Here is a 25,713-nt window from a genome sequence, read left to right on the forward strand (position 1 = left end):
TATAAATAACATAAAATTAGAATATTGACCCAATTTAACATGTGAGACTGGTCAAGCATTTTTTTTTTTTTTTGAATAAATAAAAAGTTGTTGTAAAATTATTTTGCTAGCAGCGTATTTCAAAAAGAGGAGATACACCGATGACTACCACATCATATAAAGGACAATGTATTCAATGTAGGTATCAAGTTAGATTTGGTAACTAATATGCAGGTAAAAAAACACCACCTTCCTTAATTAAAAACTTAATAGGAGTTTTTGATTTGACTGTTTCCACTTTTTGATATAATTCTATTCAAAAATGTTTAGCTATATATAAAGATAATTAATATGATACCTACTTGCACATAAAACATTCCTTTAGGTTGAGCATACATCATAAGGTAAGAAAAGTCTAAATTTTGCTTCGTTCTCCATCTGCAAAATTAATATAAATAGTTATTCAAACTCATAAAAACATTCATTTATAATTTCCTTTTACTAAGCAGAATTATATATTTTTTTTCAATAACCATTGTTGAACAGCTGACCCAATTTTTGGGTTTATGACTACTAATGTTCAACTCCGTAGCCTTGTAATTTTGCATCCAATTTAGAAGACTAAAGAACTCCTGGATCAAGTATTAAGAGAAATTTTCTTTCATGGAGGAAAACCACCAAAACCTCCACAGTTAGCCTGACGGCAAGGGGACTATAACCCGTGATATGTCTAGCACTGAGGATATTTTACGTCAGCACTGTGGTCGGTGAGAGCCGGGTGTGGAATTCATATCAACCAGCCATCACAGGGATTCGAATCCGGTTCACCTTATTGGAAGACAAATGCTCTATCCCCTGAGCCACCATGGCTCCAAGCAAACTTATTTTAAAAATCTGATCATTTAATATCAAAGTGAAACAGATATAAAAGATTTATAACTATGTATTAAGTGCAGTAAATTAGCATTATCAGCTTTAAGTATAGTTAGGGCTGCTAGTTTGTCGCGAAAAAAAGACCCAAAATTCGGGGGATATTTTGAAAATGATTCAAATTATAAATACAAAATTTTTTTTATATGAATGATGTAAAAGACAGAGATTGTGCAAATAATAAAACAAAAGCGTAAAAAATACTCAACAAAAGTACTTCTTTTAATTTCAGGCAATATCAATATTTTTATATAAATGAACAGAATCTTGGTATAAAGTATTGTACATTGTCAGATTATTTTCATTTATGCTATGTCGTTCATCACTTTATACATTGAAAATTATCTTTCTACGTCCACGCTGTTTGTAGGCACTGACAAACATCGAATTGTCCCTTTGGCCAATTTTGGATAGTGTTCGGTCTTTGATACCCAAAATTGGATCAATTTCCCTTCATCAATGTGCAATTCCTTGAACATTGCTTTGTAGGAATTAAATTCACTTATCAATTCTTCGTCATCCTCAAACATCAGAATTATGTTCAAAAATTGAAGAATTGTCATTGTAATTCAAAACACTTAAATATTTACATTGACTGGGATCAAAAACTTTAAAAAAGCTTGAGACCCCTCTTAAAAAAATCACAAGAAGCTGCCCAGTAAAATTTGTCTGGATATGTACAAAGGCAATAGAAATTTCACTGCCCAGTGCAATAGCCTGTATAACAGTTTTTCTGTCAAAGATTGGATTTATAAATTTTTTTTTCTTTTGTGATTCCTATTTCTTTTGTATTTTTACTGACTTCAGGAAGGTAATCCTAATCAGTCTATCATCTTCCCTAAGTATAGAAAGACCACCTGACTCGACAAGATTGGGATTATCACTTACGTCCGAACTATTTTCTTGTCATTTTTCTATTGATTCACTCCCCTAAATGTCTAATCAATTTTATATGTTTAATTTGAGGCTTCAGGAAAGTAAAAAATGCTGTTAAATAAAAATAATGAATTTAAAATGAAAAATTCTAATTTTAAGCAATTTTAGCTCAAATTGAAACATATTGAGAAATTCGCGGATTTTAGAAAAACAAAGATAATTTCGCGGAAATCATTGCGGAAATTCGAAGCCACGACAGACCTGCAGCCCTAAGTATAGTTACAGAAAATCCTCTTTGGTTAAATATTTGGTGCATCTATACATCATTGAAAGGGCTTTTTAATTGTTATCAAAGATTGAATAATCACTTATGTACTTGAAATTAGTGAATACAATAGTATCTCACAATAGTATGTTCTCACAATAGTATTTTTACAATATAGCCTGGGTATGCTGTGTTGAACCAAATTAGATCTTACTCAACAGTTAAATAAAAAAAGAAAGAGAAAAACAAAAAACAGAAAAGAAAAAGAAAAAAAAGGAAAAAACAAAAGAAAAAAACATTAATTTGGGTACAATCAAAATAATTTTGTAGGGGGACTGGCAAGGGTTATATTAGCAAACTGTTTACAAATTCTTTTGTAAAGAATTGATTTTCATAATTTATTTCATCAAACTCAGTAGTAAACATCTAATTCGTTAAATTCAAGATACAAAAAGTGTCATTAGATTAAGTAATAAAAGTCAGTTATATTTTTTAATGAATTAAATAGTGGAAATAGAGGCCTGGTGGTAGAGTGGTAGCATTTTGCACTCCTGCGCCACAATTCCAAGGTTCTATCCTAGGACCCGGCAAGGTTGATCCCGCCCTTTAATCACTTTAATGTTTTGATAAAATAAGCTCCAATCATACTTGAGAACTCATCTGCTTCTGACCCCCAGAGCCCAAGGTCAAGAAAACTGAGATGGACACTGGACACAGAAGGCCTTGGCCCTCCATGGGCTGTCAAATCATCAAGCTTAGTTTTTTAAAAACCTAAATATTGTCTGCAATGTATACAATGAAGACAACATAAAACAACAAAAAGCAATTAAATGAACTGCAAATGTAATACCATTTTCACTGTGGTGGTTTCAATGAACAATCACTTAAAATCACATAAAGTAGAAGAAAGAATTGGAAATGTATAAAATGGCAAGACAATAAACCTGAAAGCCAAGTTTCACCTATGAACACAAACTCCAAATGAAAAACTGATAAAACTACAGTATCCTGAGACAAAAATGTTATATCAAAATTAAGAAAAATTCTTTTAAAACTCTTACAAAACTAGAGAAAAAACTAACATTTCGAAACATTTCAACATTGTACAAATAATTTAAAAATTTATAACACTATTGAATCAGATTTAAAAGAAACAGTCACCAATTCAAAGAATGATATGCAAACCGTACAGGAAAGAGCTGTTTAAAGTTAGAGCTGAAACTTGGGGGAGAAAAACTGCAAACCTGAAAAATAAGAACAGTATTCCCGTCAAAATTAGAGAAATAGACATGATGTTGTAGCCTCACGATGAGTAGAAAGGATCTTTATGAATCAATTATCAAGCAGTTGATCAAAAGTTTAAAAAAAAGTAAAAAAATTATGGAGAAATTCGGAAGAAAAGCTGCTGGATAAAAATGATCGACAAAATCACATTGATTTCAGATGAAATTGTTACAAATTGAAAGTGTTAAAAAGTGATTCCTGAAATGCTCAACTCAAAATTCCGAGGTTATACTACTTTTAATTTATAAATAACGAGATTCTAAAATCTGTGATAAAATTCATAACAATAACTGCCCAAAAAAAAAAAAGGTTAACAAGTACTCTGTGAATTTAGGGTGGAATCATCACGAATTGAGGGAGTCAAAAAAGTGTTTACTCAAATGCCAGATTTGAATTTCATATATTGTAATAATATTGTATTAAATTTAAAAATTATTTATAAACTAACTTAAAAAAATAAAGATTCTTTGAAAAAGAGAATAACAAAACAATGAATTTACTTTGAAAATTGTCACTAATTGAGCGTGTCAAAAAGTAATTACTCAAATCCCCAATTCTAAATTCGCATGTCGTAATACACTTGAGTTGTACTAAAAACATGACACAGCAATCTGTAGCAATAATTGCTAAAAAAAACAAGCAAGCAATAAGACCATGTGACTTTACAATGGCATCAAGCAGGAATATTAAAATGCAACCACTCATATCAGTGATTCATAATTTGCGTGTGTTGTAAATTAAGAATACTAAGATTTTAAAAGCCATGAAAATATTCATTATAATTATTCTCTCAAAATAATTGGCAAAATTAATTGAATTTACAATCAAATCATTGGGAAAAAATTTACTACCCAATGTGCAATTTCGAAACTGGCATGTTGGAATAAAAATATATTAAAAATTATGGGAAATTTAAAAACCATTCGAAAATCTACAATTATAATTCCTCAAATATAAAAGAAAAGATCTTTCTATCTTCATTCATAAAAAATAAGAAATAGTTTACCTTTTTTCAAAAATTTATACAAAAAATATATAAATATTTGATGTCGATTTTTCTGGTTATTGTTTACTTTTCTGCAAAGTACCTGTGATGGTATGAAATGAGTTTTATTTAAAGAAACTGTAAAATGGCACAAATCAAACCATTATAAATTACTATTCTATAATATCTTACTTTAAAATGAAAAAATTCCATTTAAATGCTTTTATTTGTAAGTTAAACCATTCCTTCCAATTTCTTTATAGGGCTTAGTAAAAGCATCAGTTTTTTCTTCTTTTGAATAAAAGTTAAGTATGATTGTATAAAATTAAATTTTAACAACATATAGTTTTTTTTATATAACTTTATTCTAATTAATGTTTACAAATTGGACCAAATATATGTTAGATTGAGTTTAATTTTTACAATAACAATCCCAAAACTCGTTGCCTGAAAACGCTAAAGTCAAAGGCAAATTTGAAGTTTTTAAGTTAGTGCTGCAGATTGACTTTTTAAATTCCACTACCAGGGTGACCACTTATATACACATCTACATCTATTAACTATGGTTTCAACCAATTAGGTTGTTATTAAGAAAGTTCTAACATCAATCTTGAGAAGAATTCATTAAAAATATAGCATACATGCTATCTATCTCAAAGGTCTCAATATGAAAATGTCCATAATTTGAATAAATTAATGTTAACTGTTTAACGCAATAATTTTATTAAAAAAAAAATTTTTTTTCAAAAATTTGACTATTTATTAAATTAAACACAAAACAAAAAAAAACTGCAAAGTTGAAACAATGTTTACATTAAATAAAAATTCCTTTGTTTTTAATTAAACAAGTCAACAAGAAATTATTATGGTGTACATAAAATTTTTCGAATCTGATAAGCTTTAAGTTACATTAAATGGGATACATACTTAACTCGTTCTAAAGGATCTCCTAATGTCTGCCTCAGCTTATTCAAATCAGGATAGTATGATGCAGGGGGTGCAATTACTTCTAATAAACCTGAATTTATATGCTCAGAAAAGCTAAAATGAAAGAATAGGATAAGCTGGTTTTATTAACTGTGATGACGTAACTAAATTTTAAATTTAACTTACTTATTCTCAATTTCAGCCGCTTGTCGAGTAACATATTCTAAATCTGTCTATAAGAAATTAAAAAAAATTAACCTCAAATAATTCAAATTTTGAAAAATCAGATTTTAAATTTATATAGTGAATTCAAAATAAATCTGAATAAATATAGCAAAAATGAAGTGATGGGTTTTTAAAACTGAATTAAAGGTTGCAGTTGATATTATCACAATATTTTTTTCATCAAAACGATACCTTATTAAAAAATATTCCAATTCAACGAAAATATTGAATGGAATTTGTATTAATTAACATAATTATTTATTATCTCAAAACATATTTTAGGCTAATCAAACAAAAAGCATGAATTTGCAACAACTTAATATACATAATGTATTGATATATATAAAATATAGGGATGTATCAATATATACAAAGATATTGGGAAATTATATTTCTTTTATCACTTTCCTGCATTAACTAACTTTGTATCACCTGATTTCTCTCATACAGTAGAGCGCCGATTATCCAAACTGCTCGGGACCGAATGTGGTTCGGATAATGAAAAATTCGGATAATTGGAAAGTTGTTTAAAATCTAGTTTAAATTATTATTATTTATGCACTAACTTCCCTTCACACTTTTTCTAGGCTTCGGACTGGCAGTACTATCTAATATAGCTCTGGTGTGTTTAAAAGTTTATTTTTTCAATTTTTAAATATTTTTTATTTATTATTTATTTTTTATTACTTTCCTTTATTTTGAATTATTTTTATCATATTTCAGTTTTTTATAAATTTTTTGTCAATTACTGATTTTAGCACATTTTCCTTTATTTTCCATTGCAAAAGAAATCCCGCAAAGATTTTTGTTTCAAAGAAGATGCTCTTTTTTGAACAGCCATATCCCTTATTCTTTTTAAATAAATCAACTGAACTGGACCAACATCATTTTGACGTTCTATCCAATTCATTGCAATATCCAATGAATTGCATGCTTCTATATGAGAGGGTCCACTATCTTGAACTTGATCACCTACGTCTTCCTCTTCGTCTGTTAAGTTCCGATTTTCATTCAAAATGTCATCATCATTTAAAATTTGTAATCCTGGGTCGTTTTCAGCGTCTTGACACGAGTCTTCTATTTCTTCTGCTGTATAACCTGGCATCTTTTCATCCGGAAGATCTACTGGTTCAGAAACTTCAGTTTCGTTTGTTTTTCTGTTAGGAATTTTACTCCAATATTTAAGATTCCAAGCACTGTAATCACTAATCATAAACCATAAGTGACAACTACCTATCCCCCTAATTGCAGAACTTCAGCACTTATCTATTCATTAACTCCTTCTGTATTCCAATCATCAAAATGAAGCTCACATTCTTGAAAAATAATTTTCAGGTGAAGAAGGCTAAAGGGGTATGTAGGTTTAACTGTGTAACAATACATGTATGTATGGCTACTATAAGAAAACTGCTGAAAAGTTTGTAAATTAAATATGGTCCTCAGAAGTAGTGGATATTATTTATTCTTTTAAATTTAGAAAAATTGTCAATAAGTTAAAAAGTATTCTAAACTTTAAAAAAAAAAGAACGAATTCGGACATAGTTCGGATAATTGGATGTTCGGACAATAAGAGTTCGGATAATCGGCACTCTACTGTATTTATAAATAAAAATAACAAATTTAAATAACCTACAATTCAAAAACTTGATTTAATTTTTTTTTAGTTTCAATTAGAGAAAAAAATATATAAATAAATAAAATAAAAAAGACTATTAGCATTTTGAGAGGTTTTCATTCTGCACTAAATTTTATACTAAAACTTTCTACTTAAAATGCTTATTTTCAGTTAATGTACAAAAGAGAAATTTTATTACTGTTTTCTTAACAAAAAAAAATTTTTTTTTTCAAAAAACTATCTGAGTTTTAGAAATATATGCATTTATAATTACCTCAGCAATAAAAACTATGATAACTGCATCATCTCTTTCTTCTGGTGACATATTTTCAATAAGATTTTGTAAAGTTGACATCAAGTAACTCTGAACATCTCTCTTAACAGTTGGAACTCCCAGCACCATAGTAACTGAAATTATAAAAATAAGTAGTTTTTATCCAAAGACTTTAACTAATAATAATATTGTTAAGTATCACAAGATTACTTTCCAAACCTTATGAAAGTCAATTTTAAGTGTAATAAAAATGTATTAAGAAATGTTTTATTCGAGTCAGAAATCATAAATATTCTAGCAGTCTCATTAAAAAACAAAATCATAAACAAAACACTTAAATTAAATGATCATAAAGTTTTATTTTTTTAACATTCACTATTTTTATCTATAAATAAATACACAAAACAATTGTTACAGTATTTTGGCTTATACATTGTACGCTGTCTATAAAAATTACATCCATTTTGAAAACATTTGATTTTATAAAGTGGCTAATTTTATAAATTGGTATGTTTATACTAGAAAAAAAATTAAAGTTAAACTTAGCAAATACACTTAAAGCTAAACTAATTATTGATATTATATATTTACTAAATCTACATTTGATAATTCAGTTAAATATTAAATGCATTTTTTATTTATTTTGCAGAAAGACTTTTAAAATATTGGCAAATTTGTTTGATTAATAAAGTTTAATATTAAAGATTCAACTTGGTTTGAAGGTTTTTAAAAATGTATGTAACTTTCAATATATTTTTCTTCTTTGCCATAAATTTCCTTTTAATAACAAGCACTTTTCTGACATCTATTGAAGATAGATTTATCTTATTGAATAAGCAATGATCAGGACATTGAATGATGATAGGAATTATATAACTTTTCTTAATTCATAAGCAATTTTTATTAAAATTTTTTTACACTTCCTAAATCCATAATTTTTTAACTCTCATTATTCAATTTCCCAATGATGTGTAATTCACACCTGCAACTTTCTTCTTTTTGTTCATAAAGGATACAATGAAATTTGTCTTTTTATGCTTTCAAAACTTGTAAAAATAGAAAATTCTAAATATTCAGACAAAAAAAATCAGAGTTTTGAATTATTTTTAGTACAAGGGTTGTCCATGAAATAAGGTTCGAAAGGAGCTGCGGACGCTAGGAACGCTGCTAAGCGGGATTTGGTGAGACTGGTGTGTAACTTGGCTCCCTTTCCCCCAGTTCTCGCAACGGCGAGTTATCTACAACTGTGGAAATAAGTAATTTCCAGTTATAAACTTTATTGTTTTAGTCTTTTGTAGATATGTCTCCAGGATGGAAGTGAAGGGAAGTCAAGAAATAATCAACGCGACGTAAGACATCGTGTTCTATAAAAGAACGAACAATTCTTTTCAGAATGGATGAACAGCACGCCTTTTATTTGAGTCTTTGGCCAATGGCCTGATATCCGTCATAGGATTAAGATTGTGGATGATGATTCTTTATATATTTGTTCAACATTACAATTTTTAGATTTAAGTTGAACATTTAAAGTATTAATAAATGTGCTAAACATTAAAAGTATTAATAAATCCAGTTTACTTGTGAATAATCTTTTTTAGCGTATTCTGCTTTGTGAGTTAAACCCACAACAACATTAATTCTTGTTTTGGTAGCCGTGAAAGATGGAGCTTCCATTTGTTTCTCACACCAGGTGCGAATTACGCACTGATTTGTTTTCGTGTGCAAAAAACGTTCCTCCGGTGGACATTCATTTCCAACTGCGTGAGGCATATGGGGAAAAGTGTATGAGTGTGCAAGATGTGCGCAAATGGTGCAGAAACTTCAAAGCACAGACATCCGTGATGAACAACATTCCGGCCGGCCATCGTTTTCGGGCAAAGCGATTGCGAAAGTGGAAGAAGTAATGCTGAAAGATCGAAGATTCGCTGAAGATTGAATGCTGAAAGATTCGGGACCTCAGATAGATGATCCCTGATGTCAGTAAGTCCTGCATTCACAACATTTTGAGAGACCTCTTAGGATATGTCAAGGTTTGTGCAAGGTGGGTCCCGAAAATGCTGAGAGATGACAACAAACGGCAACGTGCGGAAGCCGCCCGCGAATTTCTTCATGTCTACGAAACCGATGGCGAGGAATTTTTTGACTCTGCTGTCACTGAGGACGAGACCTGGGTCCACTACATGACACCGGAAACAAAAGAACAATCCCGTTAGTGGAAACATCCAGGTTCGCCGAAGAAGTTTAAGCAAATTCTGTCTGCCGGCAAGATGGAGAATGTCTTTTGGACAGGAAAGGGTTGCTATTGTGCGAATTCCTGCCTACCGGCACAACTATTAATGCGGATCGCTACTGTCGGACGTTGAAGAACCTTCGGAGCGCGATTCAAAACAAGAGGAGAGGCATGCTCACAAATGGAGTGTGTCTCCATCAGGACAACACTCATCCACACACCGCCCGTGTCACAACTGATCTCATCAACAGATTTGGATGGAATACTGTCACACACCCCTTTACAACCCAGACTTGGCCCCCAGTGATTACCATCTCTTCCCTGAGTTAAAGAAACACTTGGGAGGGACGCATTTCACAACCGACGAAGAGCTGAAAGAAGAGGTTTTAAGCTGTCTTCGCAGCGCGCCGGCAGAATTCTACAAATTAGGCATAAAGAAGATGGTACACGGCAAGTAAAAAGGCATTGATCTAAACGGCGATTATGCTGACAAAAAAAGGGAAGTCTAAGCTTTTCAAACATGCATTATTCAATGCCAATAAACATGTTTTTCATGGTGAAAATTTGCTGGGAATCTCATTTTATGGACAACCCTCGTAAATCATTGGTCAATTTTTAAATCTGGACATAGTTTAATGCCTGTTTAATAAAATGAACACAGCTCAAAATGCGTGTTCCGGAAAACGGATATAACTTGCATAAATCACTAGTCTTTCATCAATGTTTCACTTGCTATGCTTTCATAAATCACTAATCACCATTCGCTTAAAACACTATTTATTTTATAAGACTTTTAAAGTCAACAGTTGTTTTTACAAGGTTGCCACAGGTGCTATAAATTTATAATAGTGGTAGTAAATTTATATTGTAGAAATTAGGAGCTTTAAAATTCATCTTATTGTTTGAAGCTCTGTATACAAAGATATTGCTTTAAAAGTTACATCTGCAATATATCTAGCCATTTCAATCTTAAAGTCCAGGACTTTGCCCCATAATTATTATGTTTGGTGTATAATAAAATAAGGAAAAGTAAGCACATAATTCCTTGTTTAGTTGTTAAATTTGATGCCCGGTGGCAGAGGGGTACTCTTCAGTGGTACTAGATAAAAGAGTACCAAGCATGCTTGGGAACTTAACACTGGGGGTTCCGCGTTCGGCTAACCACATAACCAGAACATCTGCTACTGCACCCCGGACCCCAAGAAAACTGAGATGGGCACAGTAGGCCTTGGCCCTATATGGGCTGTCGCGCCACTGAGTTTAGTTTCTTTTTTAGTTGTTAAATTTGGGTTGAAAATTGAATTAGCACAATTTATGATATGTCCATTTTTGTAAACACACATTTTGAGCTGTAACTATTTTTGCAAGCACACATTTCCAACTGCATATAAATTCAAACCCGCACTGACAATATGCCCTATAAAATTTGATTTTGGAAAACAGCAATCATGATTTTATAAAAGGATTGTTTTAATATATCCTAATATTGTTTTGATTTATTCTTGGAGATTTGATTTTAAAATGCAGCTGCTGTTCAGCAACATATGCAGTTAAATTTATGAAAAAAATTATTACATGGGTAGATGAAATGAAACAAGAGCTTGAATTGAACTAAGTGTTCCAGACTGAAATTACACCACATACTCAGAAGGGAAAATAGAGCTTTTCAAACAAAATCTGAAGGGAAAAAAATTAAAGAAAGTGTAGTTCCTACCTCAAGATATGGACACCTACATTTAGCTAAATAATATATAAATAAACTCTCTGAAGGGCTTATTATTACATTAAATTTCATTATTTTTAAAACAAATTGAATTATTATTAAATCCTTAATAGTAATTAATGACATGCAAATCATTTTGATAGCTGAAATCAAAGTAAGAAAATGTGGATAAATAAAAATGGATAAAATTTTGCAAGTTAACTGTCCTTATAAATCTTAGTTGAAAAATGAAAACTATTCTAAATTACTTAGTTTTCTAAGAAAATCTACAAATTTTAAGTCTAATAACTTAAGGTAATTTTATAATCTGTGCCAAATGCAAAGGCTTGTGACGCACAGCTAGTACTGACTCACAATCTAAACTACTAAAGGTATGCATACAGAAGACTTACGCATGGGAACCACACTGACTCAGAAGAAAGGTTGCAGGTTACTTTATTACAAAGTCCAAAGATGGTGGACAGGAACACTAGTAATTACATTTACAGAGCACAACTTAAACAATTACTATCAGCATGATAACACATAGACATTACAAACATATAGATTGACAGACAGGGATAAATAATAAATAGTATTTGCAACAAAATTCAAGTGACTAGTCTATTTAAAATATTGTTAACTAATTTGCATAACATTGATGCCACTTCAGATAAAGTAAATTTAAAACATTATGATTGGCTTTAAACTTGTAAACCAAGGATATGACGAAATGGAATAAAGAGAAGTAAAAAAATGGCATAATATAAAAAAACTGCAATCCTAAAAAGGGCAATACTCCATAAGGACAAAATTCCTCTGAACACTAGACCATGTACTCCAGTTCTGGAATGTAAGAGGAAAAAAATCTAAAACACTGAATAAGTACTAAATAAAAACTTCACACACAAAAATTTGGTCTAAAACCTGCAACTAGCAAAAATATTGAATAGCACTTAAGCCAAAACAGTTTCCCAAAAGTAAAACCTCTATAAAAGCAATTTTAAGTTCCTAACTGAATTTTCAAGTCTGAAAAATCAAAACCCTCAAAGTGAGTAAAACAAAAAAGTGAGTTTGTTTTTCAAGCTAAAGGAAGGAATTAACATGCAGCAAAAAAGTTTTTTTCAAGTTAATTACTCATTTTTAAACCAGTGCTAAGGGCAGGCTTCATAGTCAGCAAAAGAAAAAAATCAAGACCACATTTTTCTAAAAAAAAAAAAAAAAATCAAGACATTTTTTGGATCAGTATGCATACACCAGGCTACTTTTAAAAAAGGCAAACAAAAAAAATTATAATTTGCTCCATTTAAGTAATAAAAGAAAATTTTATTGCAAAAGAATAATAAAATATACAATTTTTAATTCTAATTATTTTGTTTAGTACAGAAAGCTTTAACAGTTTTCAGCATAATTTTATAAATACTGAGCAACTCACGATAGCTTCAAAACAATATATACATGGATAATTATAGTACTGTTGTACTAAGAAAATAACCAGCATCAAATACTGTTCCCTCACCTCAAACCAATTTATAAATAATATTTGTAATAGATTTCAAGATTCTTCTAGTCAAATTATTTTCTAGTGGAGTTTCAATAATCTTGAAATGAAAACATATTGAAAATGCCACATAACATTTTTGTACAAAAGTAATTTTAATGGATGATTTGTTTAATTTATTCCCTCAATTATCATTTAAAAACTCTATTACATGATTACTGTATTGTTGATTAGAATCAGTCATTACTAAAGTCAAATAAACAAGATCAATCAATAATTGTGAAACTACAAAACTTCCCACAACAAGATTTGTTATTGAATTTGATTAAATTAATAAATAACCATATGACCCCTGAATTCATCATCATAAAAATTAAATAATGCAAAATTGTCCATTGACTTTCCTTTTCATAGAATGACTTAATTCCCAAAAAAGATGAAACAATGGCTCTGGATAAGGTATGTAATATGCCTGAGCATTAAATTTAATTAGTACATGATCCTTAAATTAGAACTACAGAATTTTATGATTTCTACTACATCAATTAAAATAGAAAGATAATGGATTAAAAATTTAAATCTTTTGACTCTACAAAGATATTTTTTAAAAATCTGCATTTGTATTCTTAGAAAATTAGATGCTCTGACCACATACAAAAATCAAGAATATCAGGTCCGAAAACCTAAATTTTAGGACAAAATATTTTTGATCAGGAAAATCTGGGGAACTAAAAGCCTTGCAAAGTCTCATGGTTTAACTGCAGCAAGAATTCACCACTCTCTCCTGCAACTATATCTGTTTGGAGTACTGAAATAAACAAATTTAAAAACAGTAGTAGGAATTTCCTCACAAAGAAATGATCAACTCATTGAACAAAATCCAAAATCCCACTGAGCATTGGTGTCTTGCTCACCTGATTTAACCCTAAGACCTCCTGACTTTTCCTAACTGCAACAAGAAGAGCGAGATAGAGAGCAAATATATCAAACACATGGCTTATAACCTCTGCCTAATCTAAAATTCAACATAGAATCGATGCCAACATTTAACTATTAAAACAAACTACTAACAGTTCTGTTGAACTTTTTGTTTCGCACTAAGTTCAAATAATCGCCTTAATTTCTGATAATGCAGAGAAAATTTTAACTCATTAAAGTCACATCATATCTTTAATCCATTAAAAAAAAATTTCACAAAATTTGGTAATAATGAATCAAATCCCAACCAAAACTTCTGGAATAGAATAAAATAAGAATTTTGAAAAAAAAAAATCTTAAATTTAAATTATTATAAAAACCCTTTTCAGAAGTAAAGTTTAGAACCATTTAAAACAAACTTTTGTTTTGAAAAATAAAGAAAAGTTGGTGTTTTTCGATCCAAGAGTCATCAACTGTAGAAAATGAACTGTTTAGAGTTGCTAAAAATTTTGAAGAGTTTCCTGAACATAGAAGTGCTATAAAATATGTAAAAAATAATTAAATAAAAGAACTTTAATTTTTTCAAATAGTTTAGAGGTTTAGTTATGCATCTACATTAAATTGCTAAAAGTATTGAATAAAAAATGTCATAAGCAATCATTTCTCAAATTAATCCTTGCAGTTAGAGAATTATTTTGAAAATATTTCTCTTTATGAAAAAGTTTACTTTATTTGCTTTCAAAGATATTTTGCCGTTTCGAAGAAAAAAAAAGAATAAACACAAAATAAATGGATTTACACACGGGCAAATAAATAAATTTTCTATTCAATAAATTTTTAATAACTAGGATTTTAAAAAAATAATTTTTTTGTTGTTGTTTAAACCAGTTTTTCTTTCTTTCTTGGTTTAAACCAGTTTGGTTTTTATTATTTAAAAAAAGAAGGTTAAATAACATTTAAGCTCTAAATTAAAAGCAACTAAGCCATTAAAAAGTATTTCACAGAAATCTCTTCAACTATCGATTAATATTTGAATTAAGAATACAAAAATATTTACTTTTATTCATGAATATGTATGTGTACATGACTAAAAAATATAATAACTAAAGATCTTGAATATTTAATATAACTCTACTCAACAAAATAAACATTTAATATCTAAAAGCTTTTTTTAATAGTACATGTATTTAAAAGTTAGCTTACCTCCTTGACTGTTAGTATATAAAGAAATGTTGTAATTTAGAATTGTTTACATTAATGTCCTTATTGAGCAGTATACAATTTGTAGTACTAATATCAATTAATTGTTCTAAAATAAACTTTTGTTTTTTATTTATTGAATCAAAACAAATTTTAATATAAATGAGCATGAGATATTCAAGGCAATACATTTTTTTAATTAAAAAATATTTAAAATTCATAGATTGATAAAAAGAAATGAAAAATGAACAGCATAAATATAAACACATAAAATAGTAAAGGTATGCAACGGTATTTCAACTAACAATTTGAAAAATTAAAAAAAATTTACTTTTTCGTAAGATGATGGAGTTTTAAATTTAACAAAATGCTTATTAATGAAATGCTTTATTAAACAAATAAGAAAAAATACTTTAAAAATATTTTTTGTGACTTACTTTTACTTTAAAAGTTTTTTATTTATTTTATTTTTAGTATAATATGACACATGTGACTTAAATATTATAATTATAAATATTAACATACTGCAAATACATAATACAAATCTCCTTATACTGGTGGCAGAAAATAATTTCAAAATTAAACTGAAAAAATAAAATTTAGGAAACATCTCATTCCCATTTATACTTTTGATTGTGGCAAACATAATGTACTTAACAAGTAGATAAAAATAAACCTTGAGAAAATTGAACTCTTCCAATAATTACAATGAACTAATTAAAAAAATTACAGAACATGGGACCTCTATTTAATTTTACATATTTTTAAGAGACATTAACTCCCATTGAAATTTGATCACATTATTTAGCATCAGGGATGGCAAGTTTCTTCCACAATAAAAAAAAAAAAAAAAAACACCTTAAAAAGAAGCTTGCTTCTTCCAACCAAAGTGGAAGAAGCTCTTCTCAAAAAGAAATATCTAAACAATTTTTTAAATAGTTTAAAATTGCAATCAAGTTTAAATAATTGTATTAATTTTTGAGCTAATGCATCATTTTTAAATTAGTGAAAAATTCTGAAAATTTTTTTTGTACATTTTTTAAAAATTAGTTTTTCAATATTTTATGTTAAAAATTATAGTAAAACTAAATTTTATAATTATATAAAGAATAATTAAAATAACATAATCAAAATTTTTATTAATACCACCAAATTAACAAATCATGTGATAACATAAATCCTACAGTAAACAGATATTCAATTCTCAATTACAAATAGAATGCTAACTAAATAACATTAAATATGAACACTCAAATCAACTCTAGAATAATATATATANCTAATAAATAAATAATTAAGAAAAGTTTTTTCTCAAAAAAGGCAAATGTAATAAACTTTAAACTTTTTGTTACTATATTACATTTATTTTATTTAAATTTTAATTATTCTTATAATACTTATTGTTAAAGAATTGCATTGGTCATTTTTAGTTTCTTAAATTTTGTCTAATTTCTTCAAATTTTTTCTAGTTTCCTCAATCCTGAAAAAAATAGGTTGCTTCTGAGCGAAATGCCAATGCTGTTTTACATAGATATTTTTGTGGAAAACCATTTCTATGTGAACATTTTAAAATTACAGATTTATTTGAAATAACACAAATTCCCATTAGCAATGAAACTCAAAATTTTAAAAAATATAAGAAAATTTGAAATTTTTTTCATTTTGCTACAATCAAACCAGAGGAATTTATATAAATAATAGAAAATTCAGTTATAACAAGACAGTTTGGTTTAAATCCCATTGGTTGTAACCAGTCAACTCTCTTAATAACTTAGTGTTTCTCTAACTTCCGATATTTTTCAAGATTTTCTGTATTTTGTGGGGATTTATTTTTTTTTAAAAATTAAAGCGTTGAATAAAAATTATCAATCTACTAACCAGCACTTCTTCCTCTAGATAACTTTATTGCAGGAGATAAGCTATCAGAAGAACTGAGTAAATGAGGTAAAAAGTGATGAATTGATGGTAGTTGCAGATCCACACCACCTTGAATGCCTGCTAAAAACTGTTGAGAATCCCTCAATAGAGAATTAAGAGATAATGAATTATTGGCAGAATCAGTCTTACTACTAGCTGCATTTAATAAAGTGCCAAAATGCTTCCTGAGAGTAAAGATATCACTTCGTCTTTCCAAATTGAGCATTTCAGCATGCTTTAATCTTGCATACAATTCAACAATTTTTTTATTTAAAACATGTTCTTCAGACAAATCTGAAAAAAAAAGGAAACTCATTATAATAAAAAAAAACAGCTTTGCGATATTTATTATTATTATTATTCAATAATTCAAAAAAATCAAAATTTGACAATACTCTTAGAGTTGCTTGCTAAATTCAGAGTTTAAACAGAGCGCAGATGAAAAACTCTGAATAGTTAAAGATTTTTTCAGGAACTTCTCACATTTTTTTTATACATGTTTCCTTCAGTTAGTAAAGACAATATAATTTCAATGACCTATAAGAGGGAGGGGGAAATAATTTGAGCAAAATTCTCTTTGTAATTTTATAGTTTGTGATAAATTTGCGTAGTATTCATAATATTGCTTACATGGAAATGGTTAAGCTAAGAGTGATATTATCACTCTCAGGTTTAAACCACTGATTCTCAACAGGGGAGGGGGGACTTCTTTTGGGCAGTAGGGGGGCGGTAAGTGCGGCGATAAGCATTCAAATTAAATTAAAATTAATTATTAAAGTAAAATTAATTATTAAAGTAGGGCTAATTATTAAATTAAAATTAATTTAATGAATAAAGTAAATCAAAAATTATTATTAATAAAAATAATTAGATTAATATAATAAATTAAAATTATCCGATACACCATTTGTACCAGCAGTAAAACGAACTTATGTAACAACTATTCTCCAATCCAAACTATCGCAGGGCATGAGTGAGTTGTTCTTGCTTCTGACTCATTCAAGCCATTTGGCAAAAATTGAAGTGCATGCGCTTTCAGTATGAATGTTTGATTTGATCCGTGTTTCTTATGATGGTTTTCGTTCGCTCCCTTTAAGTTTTTTCCCCAGTTTTGATTGAATTTCATTGATTATTAGACTAGGTACTTGCGCGAATTTGTTCTTCAGCATAAATTATTTATTAATTTTAAGATATAGTTTATTTTCTTTCCTCGCTTGTATTTTGCTGCTGCCTACAATGTTGGTTAATAAAAAAAGTGTCGTCAAAACAGTGCCACATACTTGAAGTTCGGATTCGGAACAATACAGTGTTGCAACCGATTAATGAGATGGCTGAAGACATTGAAGTTTCCACATGCAAACTTTTGATGCCCAACGTATTGCCAACATTGCAAAGTAATGAGGCTTTACTGTTGGCGTACTTCCAATTTATGAAGGAATGAAAAATTATTCACGAGATGCTTTTTGCAAAAAACCTGATTGAAGATACCGAAGGTAAATCTATTTTTAATACTGTCAGAGATTATTTTAAAGAGAAAAGCATTCCTCTTTCAAATATTGTGTCTGTTGCCACTGATGGAGCTACTGCAATGGTTGGTTGACATTGTAGGTTTAATCCCATTTTGAAGAGGGAGGTACCCCTCCCAAGACAAAGATACCTAGAAAACTCCTCCCATAATTGATGGCCAAGTACAAGATATTTTAGCTGTCCACTGCGTGATTCACAGACAGCATTTAGTTGGAAAAAATCTCAGAGACCATTTGCATCAGTCATTGCAATATGTTGATCTCTGCTGTGATGAAAATTCACAGTAATACTCTCAACGATTGATTATTCTGAGAGCTGTGCAAGAAAAACGATGAAAAATTCAATCGCTTGCTACTACATACTGAGATTCGCAAGCTTTCCAAAAACGCCTGTCTCAATAGGTTTTGGAATATTTTCAACTCTGTGCTAGAGTTCCTTGAATACATGACGGATTTATTTGTAAAATTTAATGGTGTTAATTTACAATTTCAAGGCGACGAGCTCAATTTGATCACTACAAAATCAGCTTTTTCTGCCTTTCTAAAAAAACTCATTTTGTGGAAGCAGAATTTTAGTAGGAATAAGTTTAGCCAATTTCCAATCTTATTGGAATAAAGAATATTGTAATCACCTTGAGTATTTGTACATTGAATTTTCTGACATTTTAAAGATGTTTTGTCCCTGGAAGTCCCTTAATGGGTTACGAACCCTTTTGTGAATATTGAAATAGCAGAGGTTCAGATTCAGAAGGAATTGATAGAACTCTCAACTAATGAAGCTTTGAAATAGTAATCGTCTTACAGAATTTTGACTTCAAGGTAGCATTTAATAGCCTTCCTTTCCTTCTACCTTGTGGAATGAAGATTCAGTGATGTGACGTATCTAGTCACAAACAATTGACTCAAAATTGTGCAAAGAGGGGACTAGCGTCTTCGCCTCATTGAAAATATTGAACCAAACGTTAAGTATCTGGCCCTGCACAATCATCCCACTGACATCTATCTTATTAAGAATAAATTACTCTTATTAAGCATAGGTTTCTCAGGTGTATTTTTTTCAATACCGTAATTATTTTGATTGTAACAAATAGATTGCAATTACTTGCCTTAAAAATTTTGCCTCTTTTAATTCAGCACACATCCCTCCCTCCCATGCTCTAAATAACTGGATTTTCACAAAGGGGGGCATTGAGATTTTTTCTGATCCTTAGGGGGGCGGCAACGTAAAAAAGGTTCAGAATCTATGGTTTAAACCATAGTTAAAACCAAATGGTTTCTTCCTCAAAAAAACCATTTGGTTTTTTTCCCTAAGAATAATTTAAAATTGCATTTTTTTTATTTATTTACAATTATATTTTTCAAATTGTTTGATGTTGTAAATAACTTCAACTTTCAACCAAACAACTCAACTCATTTCAGCAGCATACCTACTTTTGTTTTGTGTATTCATAATATTGATTAACGTTAATATTTAAGAACAAAAATGTCCAACTCTGGTGGTAGAAGAAAAGATTTAATCTGGTTATATTTTGATGAAATAAAAAATGATAAAAAGAAAGCATGCAGGGCTTTATGTAAAAAATGTAATGCCATCAGGGGTCTGCCAGACAGACCCCAGACAATCATCCTAGCTTTGGAAATTTTGATAATAAAAAAATAATAGTAATAATTGCTATATAGTCAATACATATTTGAATAGGCAGCATAAGATAACAAATTATAATTAAAAAATACCACAACCTTTCTAGGACGTTTTGTCTTCTTCTGTAGAACTCCAGTTCATTTTATAAAATTTTATTTAAGAAACATCAGTATAAGATTATCAATAAAAAAATCATGAACTTTTTTCAAAATTAAAAATACATTCAAAATATTATATTTGAAAAAATATTATAAAGCTGCAATGTAGGTAGTCAGAGAGATATGGTTGATTCTTATTCGAATAATAAAACCAAGTGATTGGTGAGCAATTCAAGGGAAATTTTTTTACCTTTCATTTCTCCATTATTTTAATGAAAGAAAAGATGTGGAAAATTAATTGAAAAAAATCTTAAAATATGACATTTTAGTGTGGTGTATTTGGATGTAAAAAAGCTTTACTTTTAAACAATCATATGAGTAAATATAGGAAAGTAAGAAAACAATTTAAACACAAAGATATAAAAATGCGAATTATTAAAACATCAACCTGGTTTAAACCAAAAAAAATGGGCTTTTTGGGTTTTTCCCAAAAAACCTGGTTCTTTGCCAACCCTGAGTGATAGTGAAGAAACTGATGTTCAACTTGCTGGGCTTGTGAATAAAACAAAGTTAAAATCATTGAATGATACTCAAATTTTTTACGATAAATAAATTTATTTGTCCAGAAATGATTGAATGGGAGCTGAAATGATGAGTGAATTGAAAATGATCAGCGAAAATCATTTAAAAGAACTTTACTTAGATCTTTTTCCCCTTGCACTGCAAAATACTGACTAAGCATCCTCTTAAATTTTGATGAAAAACGTGTGTTTTTGTAAGTGGTGGTTAAACCGTAGTTCACAATCACAAGTGTGAGCAATTAAATAGATAAAAGCTATAAATGTGATTTGATTTGCAAAGCGCTGAGGGCCAATCTTACTATCCTCTCCACAATGCCTGCAATTAAATCAACATAATAACCACAATCACAATTACAAATAACAAATCATATTCAGAATAACAAATAGCATACTAATTTTCATAATCAAATACCTATTGTTAAATATGACTATTTAAAACAACAACTCTTAAGATATTGTGCTAAAGGTTCCTAAATTATTTTTAACGCAGGAAATTTTTTTACATACCATATCACAAGATTATTACTCAATAATAATTTCTGAAATAAACCGAAGAATTTTTAGATAGAAATTTTTACTCACAAATTACTGAATTTTCCTCAAATCACAAATTTACTCACAAATTACTGAATTTTCCTTTACTGATTGTAGGCATACAATTCTAAAAATTTGATAATTTTTTGAAATTTTCTAAACTAAAATTTATTAAAAAAAAAGAGAGCATTTTAAAGAACCTTTTGAAATATAGAACGCAGCACATTGATATTTAAAAATTAAATAAATAAATAAAAATTTAACCAGTTGAGAAAAAGGGTAATTTTTGGTCATTTTTTAACTAAGACATTTATAAGTCATTTTTAATAAACATTTTACAATGCAATATTTTTATTTTTTTAATAGTTCCATCTAAAAGCAAAATATTCAGTAAACTAACAATAATAAATATAAATAATTTTGATATGAGTGTATATATTTATGAAAATAAGAATAAATTAAATTCAAATAAAAAAATAAATTGTTAAAACAATTTAAAAATTCTGTTTAAAACTACAATAAATACTATGAAAATATTTTTTATGGTATAAATGAGAAAGAAACAGTTTTTTTATGGAAGAAATTGTAACCCTGATTTATATATGGAGAGTTTTTGCAGAAGAACGACAGGAGGAGTGCTTGAATACAATTCTAATGAATTATAATTAATTGCTATTATATGCTCGAATTGTAATGAATTATAATATTCTATTTATAATTCTAATGAAGGTTTTGAAAATAATGAGGGGATATGAATAACATTTTGTGAAAAAAGTATGAGACCAGCAATTTTTTAGGTGAGGTATCTTTGTTTGTTTACATATTATGTGTACAAATTACTTTATTTCTATTTTTTTCAACCCATAAAACATTCAATCAACTGATGCATAAATATCAAACATGATGCTTAAGGCGTTTTCTCCAAATTGTAACAAATCTGTAGGTACTTTCTACTTCATTATTAGCATCAGGTGTAGCTGTTTTTATTTTAAAAACAAAGTAACTTTTTTTTAAATGTGGATAGAACTTCTGAACGATAGAAATGGAAATCGGCCAGTACAAAAAACTATATAATAATTTATATATACACCTGTGACGCCCGGTGGCTGAGCGTTAGCGCTCCGTGCTGTCGTGCCACAGGTCCCTGGTTCGATCCTCGGGCCGGGCAAGGTTGACTTAGCCTTTCATCCCTTCAGTGGGTCGATAAATGAGTACCAAGCATGCTTGGGAACTAAACACTGGGTGTTCCGCGTTTGGCTGACATTTGCTCCTGCACTCCACAGCCCAAGGTAAAGAAGACTGAGATGGGCACAGTATGCCTTGGCCCTCTATGGGCTGTCGCGCCGCTGAGTTTAGTTTTTTTTATATACACTTGTATTTGATATAATATTCTTTTAATGTCAATATACGAGTACTATTAACATTAATAGAATAGCATTTGTGATGGGATCATTAAAACAAGAAAATACATACAGGAAAATGAAAGACCCATAATGATAGATCGATGTAACAAAAGTAGGACGCATTTCCTTTGAGGTATAAGTTGATGAACGAATGTTTAATGTATTTTAAGTAATAATTTGCATTTTTTTCAAGTGTCACCTTTTTTTTAAAAAATAATAATCACTACACCTCAAACATTATTATAATTATTTTTACATTTATTTTCCTGGTTTTTCCTTCCCCAAACTTCTTACTACTAATGTTGGTTGGAAAATGTGGTAGTTAAAATTAATATAAATATAGATTAATATTGATAGTGTCCCATATCTGCTTCAGTAAGAGAGATCATCCAAACCGAGAGAGTTGGACGACAATTTTAAAAAGATATATTAAAATACTCATATTAAATTTCAAAAATCTAATTAGAAGTAAAAATACTCACCAGGTCCATTCAGTAAAATAAATATAGTGAAAAAAGGTACTGTGATGAACAATACCCCCATGTAAAATGCAAATGCTGGTTTTCTCATTATCTGATCTAATTAAATGCATCAAACTTAACGAAACCTTTTAATTTTTCCTCACTCGTGAAGAAAATTAAATCTAGAATAGAATTTATTTTAGTTTTCGCCATAACAGCAAGAAAAATTGTTTTTGAAACACAATAAACTCACAAAACAGATATTTATTTTCTAACATACTTTTCTCAAATTCATAATTTGGGCAGGACTTTCACCCGTAATTCTGATTAAACCGTAAGAAAAATCATATAACTTCTTTCTAGTTAATAGTAATTTTAAGAGAAATCAATAAAGCTAAAACAGAACGGCATAATTTATCTTTAAACTTTGTTTCGCTAGTTTTGCCAAGACACATATAGGCAAAACTTACTCCAATATAAATATTTACACATTATCAGATATACCTTGCATGTAAACATTTCCAGCTACTTATTTTTGTGTTATAAAAGAGTGATTAGGAATAAATAAAAGCAGTATTTTTCATTTATGGATCATTCTCATTGCTGAGAAAGAGCACCATGTTCACGCATGCGAATTCGAACTTGTGAAAGTGATCCTGATTGATGCTTTTTTTTCGAGGGTAAAGTCTCTCAAAAAAATATTAGAGTACCTTCAAAAAAATTTCACAAGCGCAAAACGACAACACGGTTCCAAGCAGATCACCGAAGTCAAGCATCACTGGCTGCTGTCAGTCTGCGGGAGGGTGACCACTTGGATTAGTCGGCGTAGGGACCGAGGGTGTGCGGTATTGATCCTCGTTAAACTGTTCCACCGTAAAGTGCTCGACTTCGCGTACAGGTGTCGGGCTACCGAAGCGGCGGTTTCATCCCCTCTGCAGACGATCAAAATTGTGATGGCATGTCTTCGGATGCCCAGACCGCCGCCACTAGCCTATTGTGCAGCTCTAGTGCCACGTAAATTAACTACAACAACTACAACAAGCAGAGACGGTGGTTTGATTCTTGGAAAATTCTCACTGCACTCAAATTACCCACGCACATCCACACAACTACTTGCATCGCATCCGCGGAGGAATGATTTGCAAACACAATCTATTGTACTAAATTGTTTTATTCGATCAAACAATGATATTTTCCAATCTCTGCATTACAAGTGTTGTAAGACGACGGAGAGTTATCCTACTCATTTACATAATAATTCTCGTAGTGTCAAGCAATAAAATTTTCAAACTTGGCCATACAAGTGTTGTAAAAAAATGGGGGAACGGTCTCAAAAAAGACCTTCTCTAATTTTTTTACCCAACCTTCTTTGGTTGTTGTTGTAGTTCATTTACGTCGCACTAGAGCTGCACAATGAGCTATTGGCGACGGACTGGGAAACCCTGCGGATGATCGTAAGACATGCCATCACAATTTTGATCCTCTGCAGAGGGGATGGCACCCCCGCTTCGGTAGTCCAACGACCTGCACGCGAAGTCGAGCACTTTACGGTAGAACAGCTTATCAAGGATCAATACCGCACACCCTCGGTCCCTATGCAGACTGATCCAAGTGGTCACCTACCCGCACACTGACCGCAACCGGTGATGCTTGACTTCGGTGATCTGCTGGGAACCGTGTCTTAACGATCAGTCCTCTGCGGGACCCAGCCTTCTTTGAAAAAGGGTTGGAAAAACCTAACAAATCATAATCATGCGGGAAACTTTGGAATTTCCGCAATTGTCCATCATCAGTGTTTGGTGGTGTCTACAGGGCTTGAACGTATCACTCCAAGAATTCAGCAAAATGAATCACTCCCAGAAAGCATGTAACCTTACGACAACCTTGTGTCGTAATCCCAGAAATCATGTTACCGTACGACAACCTTGTGTCTTAATTTTATTTTCATTTTAACGAAAAGGTTTGCAGTAAAAACCTTTTTTCAATGACATAAAAATATTACAATTTCCAACCTTTTCTCCTTAAAGGAAAACTAAAGGATTTTTAAAACTTTTTTAAAAAATATTGTTATTTAGGTTAAGAAAACAAGAAAATGGCAATCTTTATTTTTTGCATTTTCGTTTGTTGTCATTATTAGGTTAACAGAAATATAAAGCGAATACCTTTTTCCAAGGAAACGAAATAAGGCAAATATTAACCTTTTCAGCGAAAATATTAATAAATAATAAGAAAATATTTTGCAAAGGACCTCATTTAAGGGAAAGCAAATAAACGAGCATAAGACCATGATTTTGGATTGTTTTTTTAAGATCTGCGAAAGTACAATACGAAAACTTTCTTTTAAAGGTTTCTCGACACAAGTATAAGTAATGGTTCTTTTTTAAAAACTTTTCATTCGAACAATCTCATTAAAAAATAAATAAAAGTTTAAAAAATTTGATTCTGGAGTTTAAAATTGACTCCTCAATATTTTTTTGCACATTTTATTTTTTCTCGAATTTGGCTTTAGTTGCCCTATGCGTTGCGGCTCCTTTAAAATGTGTGGCCTTCTCTCGTTCATTTTACCTTATTGCAAACCTAATTATGGTATATCAATAAAATATCCGCGCGGGGAGAATTTTATTTAAAATATTTATATAC

At 30.0% G+C, this 25,713-nt stretch overlaps 1 protein-coding gene across 3 annotated transcripts in view; it reads right to left on the reverse strand.

The window, feature by feature from the left end:
- The window catches only part of LOC107445332 (alpha-1,3-mannosyl-glycoprotein 4-beta-N-acetylglucosaminyltransferase B), a 43,521-nt gene extending 19,766 nt beyond the window's left edge, over nucleotides 1-23,755 (reverse strand). The window contains exons 1-7 of one of the 3 annotated variants that reach the window (XM_043052242.2): nucleotides 23,354-23,755; nucleotides 23,095-23,255; nucleotides 16,790-17,122; nucleotides 7,361-7,494; nucleotides 5,433-5,479; nucleotides 5,247-5,360; nucleotides 342-417 (exon numbers count right to left, since the gene is read on the reverse strand). In XM_043052242.2, the coding sequence (XP_042908176.1) occupies nucleotides 342-417; nucleotides 5,247-5,360; nucleotides 5,433-5,479; nucleotides 7,361-7,494; nucleotides 16,790-17,122; nucleotides 23,095-23,182 (792 nt within the window). In that variant the 5' untranslated portion in view covers nucleotides 23,183-23,255; nucleotides 23,354-23,755. Of the gene's footprint in view, nucleotides 1-341; nucleotides 418-5,246; nucleotides 5,361-5,432; nucleotides 5,480-7,360; nucleotides 7,495-16,789; nucleotides 17,123-23,094 lie in introns of all 3 variants that reach the window. The other 2 variants (XM_043052241.2, XM_043052243.2) reach the window with 2 other exon arrangements.
- Nucleotides 23,756-25,713: the final 1,958 nt, after the last annotated feature.

This window comes from Parasteatoda tepidariorum, chromosome X1 (genome assembly GCF_043381705.1).
Source record: "Parasteatoda tepidariorum isolate YZ-2023 chromosome X1, CAS_Ptep_4.0, whole genome shotgun sequence".
Lineage (NCBI taxonomy): Eukaryota > Metazoa > Arthropoda > Arachnida > Araneae > Theridiidae > Parasteatoda > Parasteatoda tepidariorum.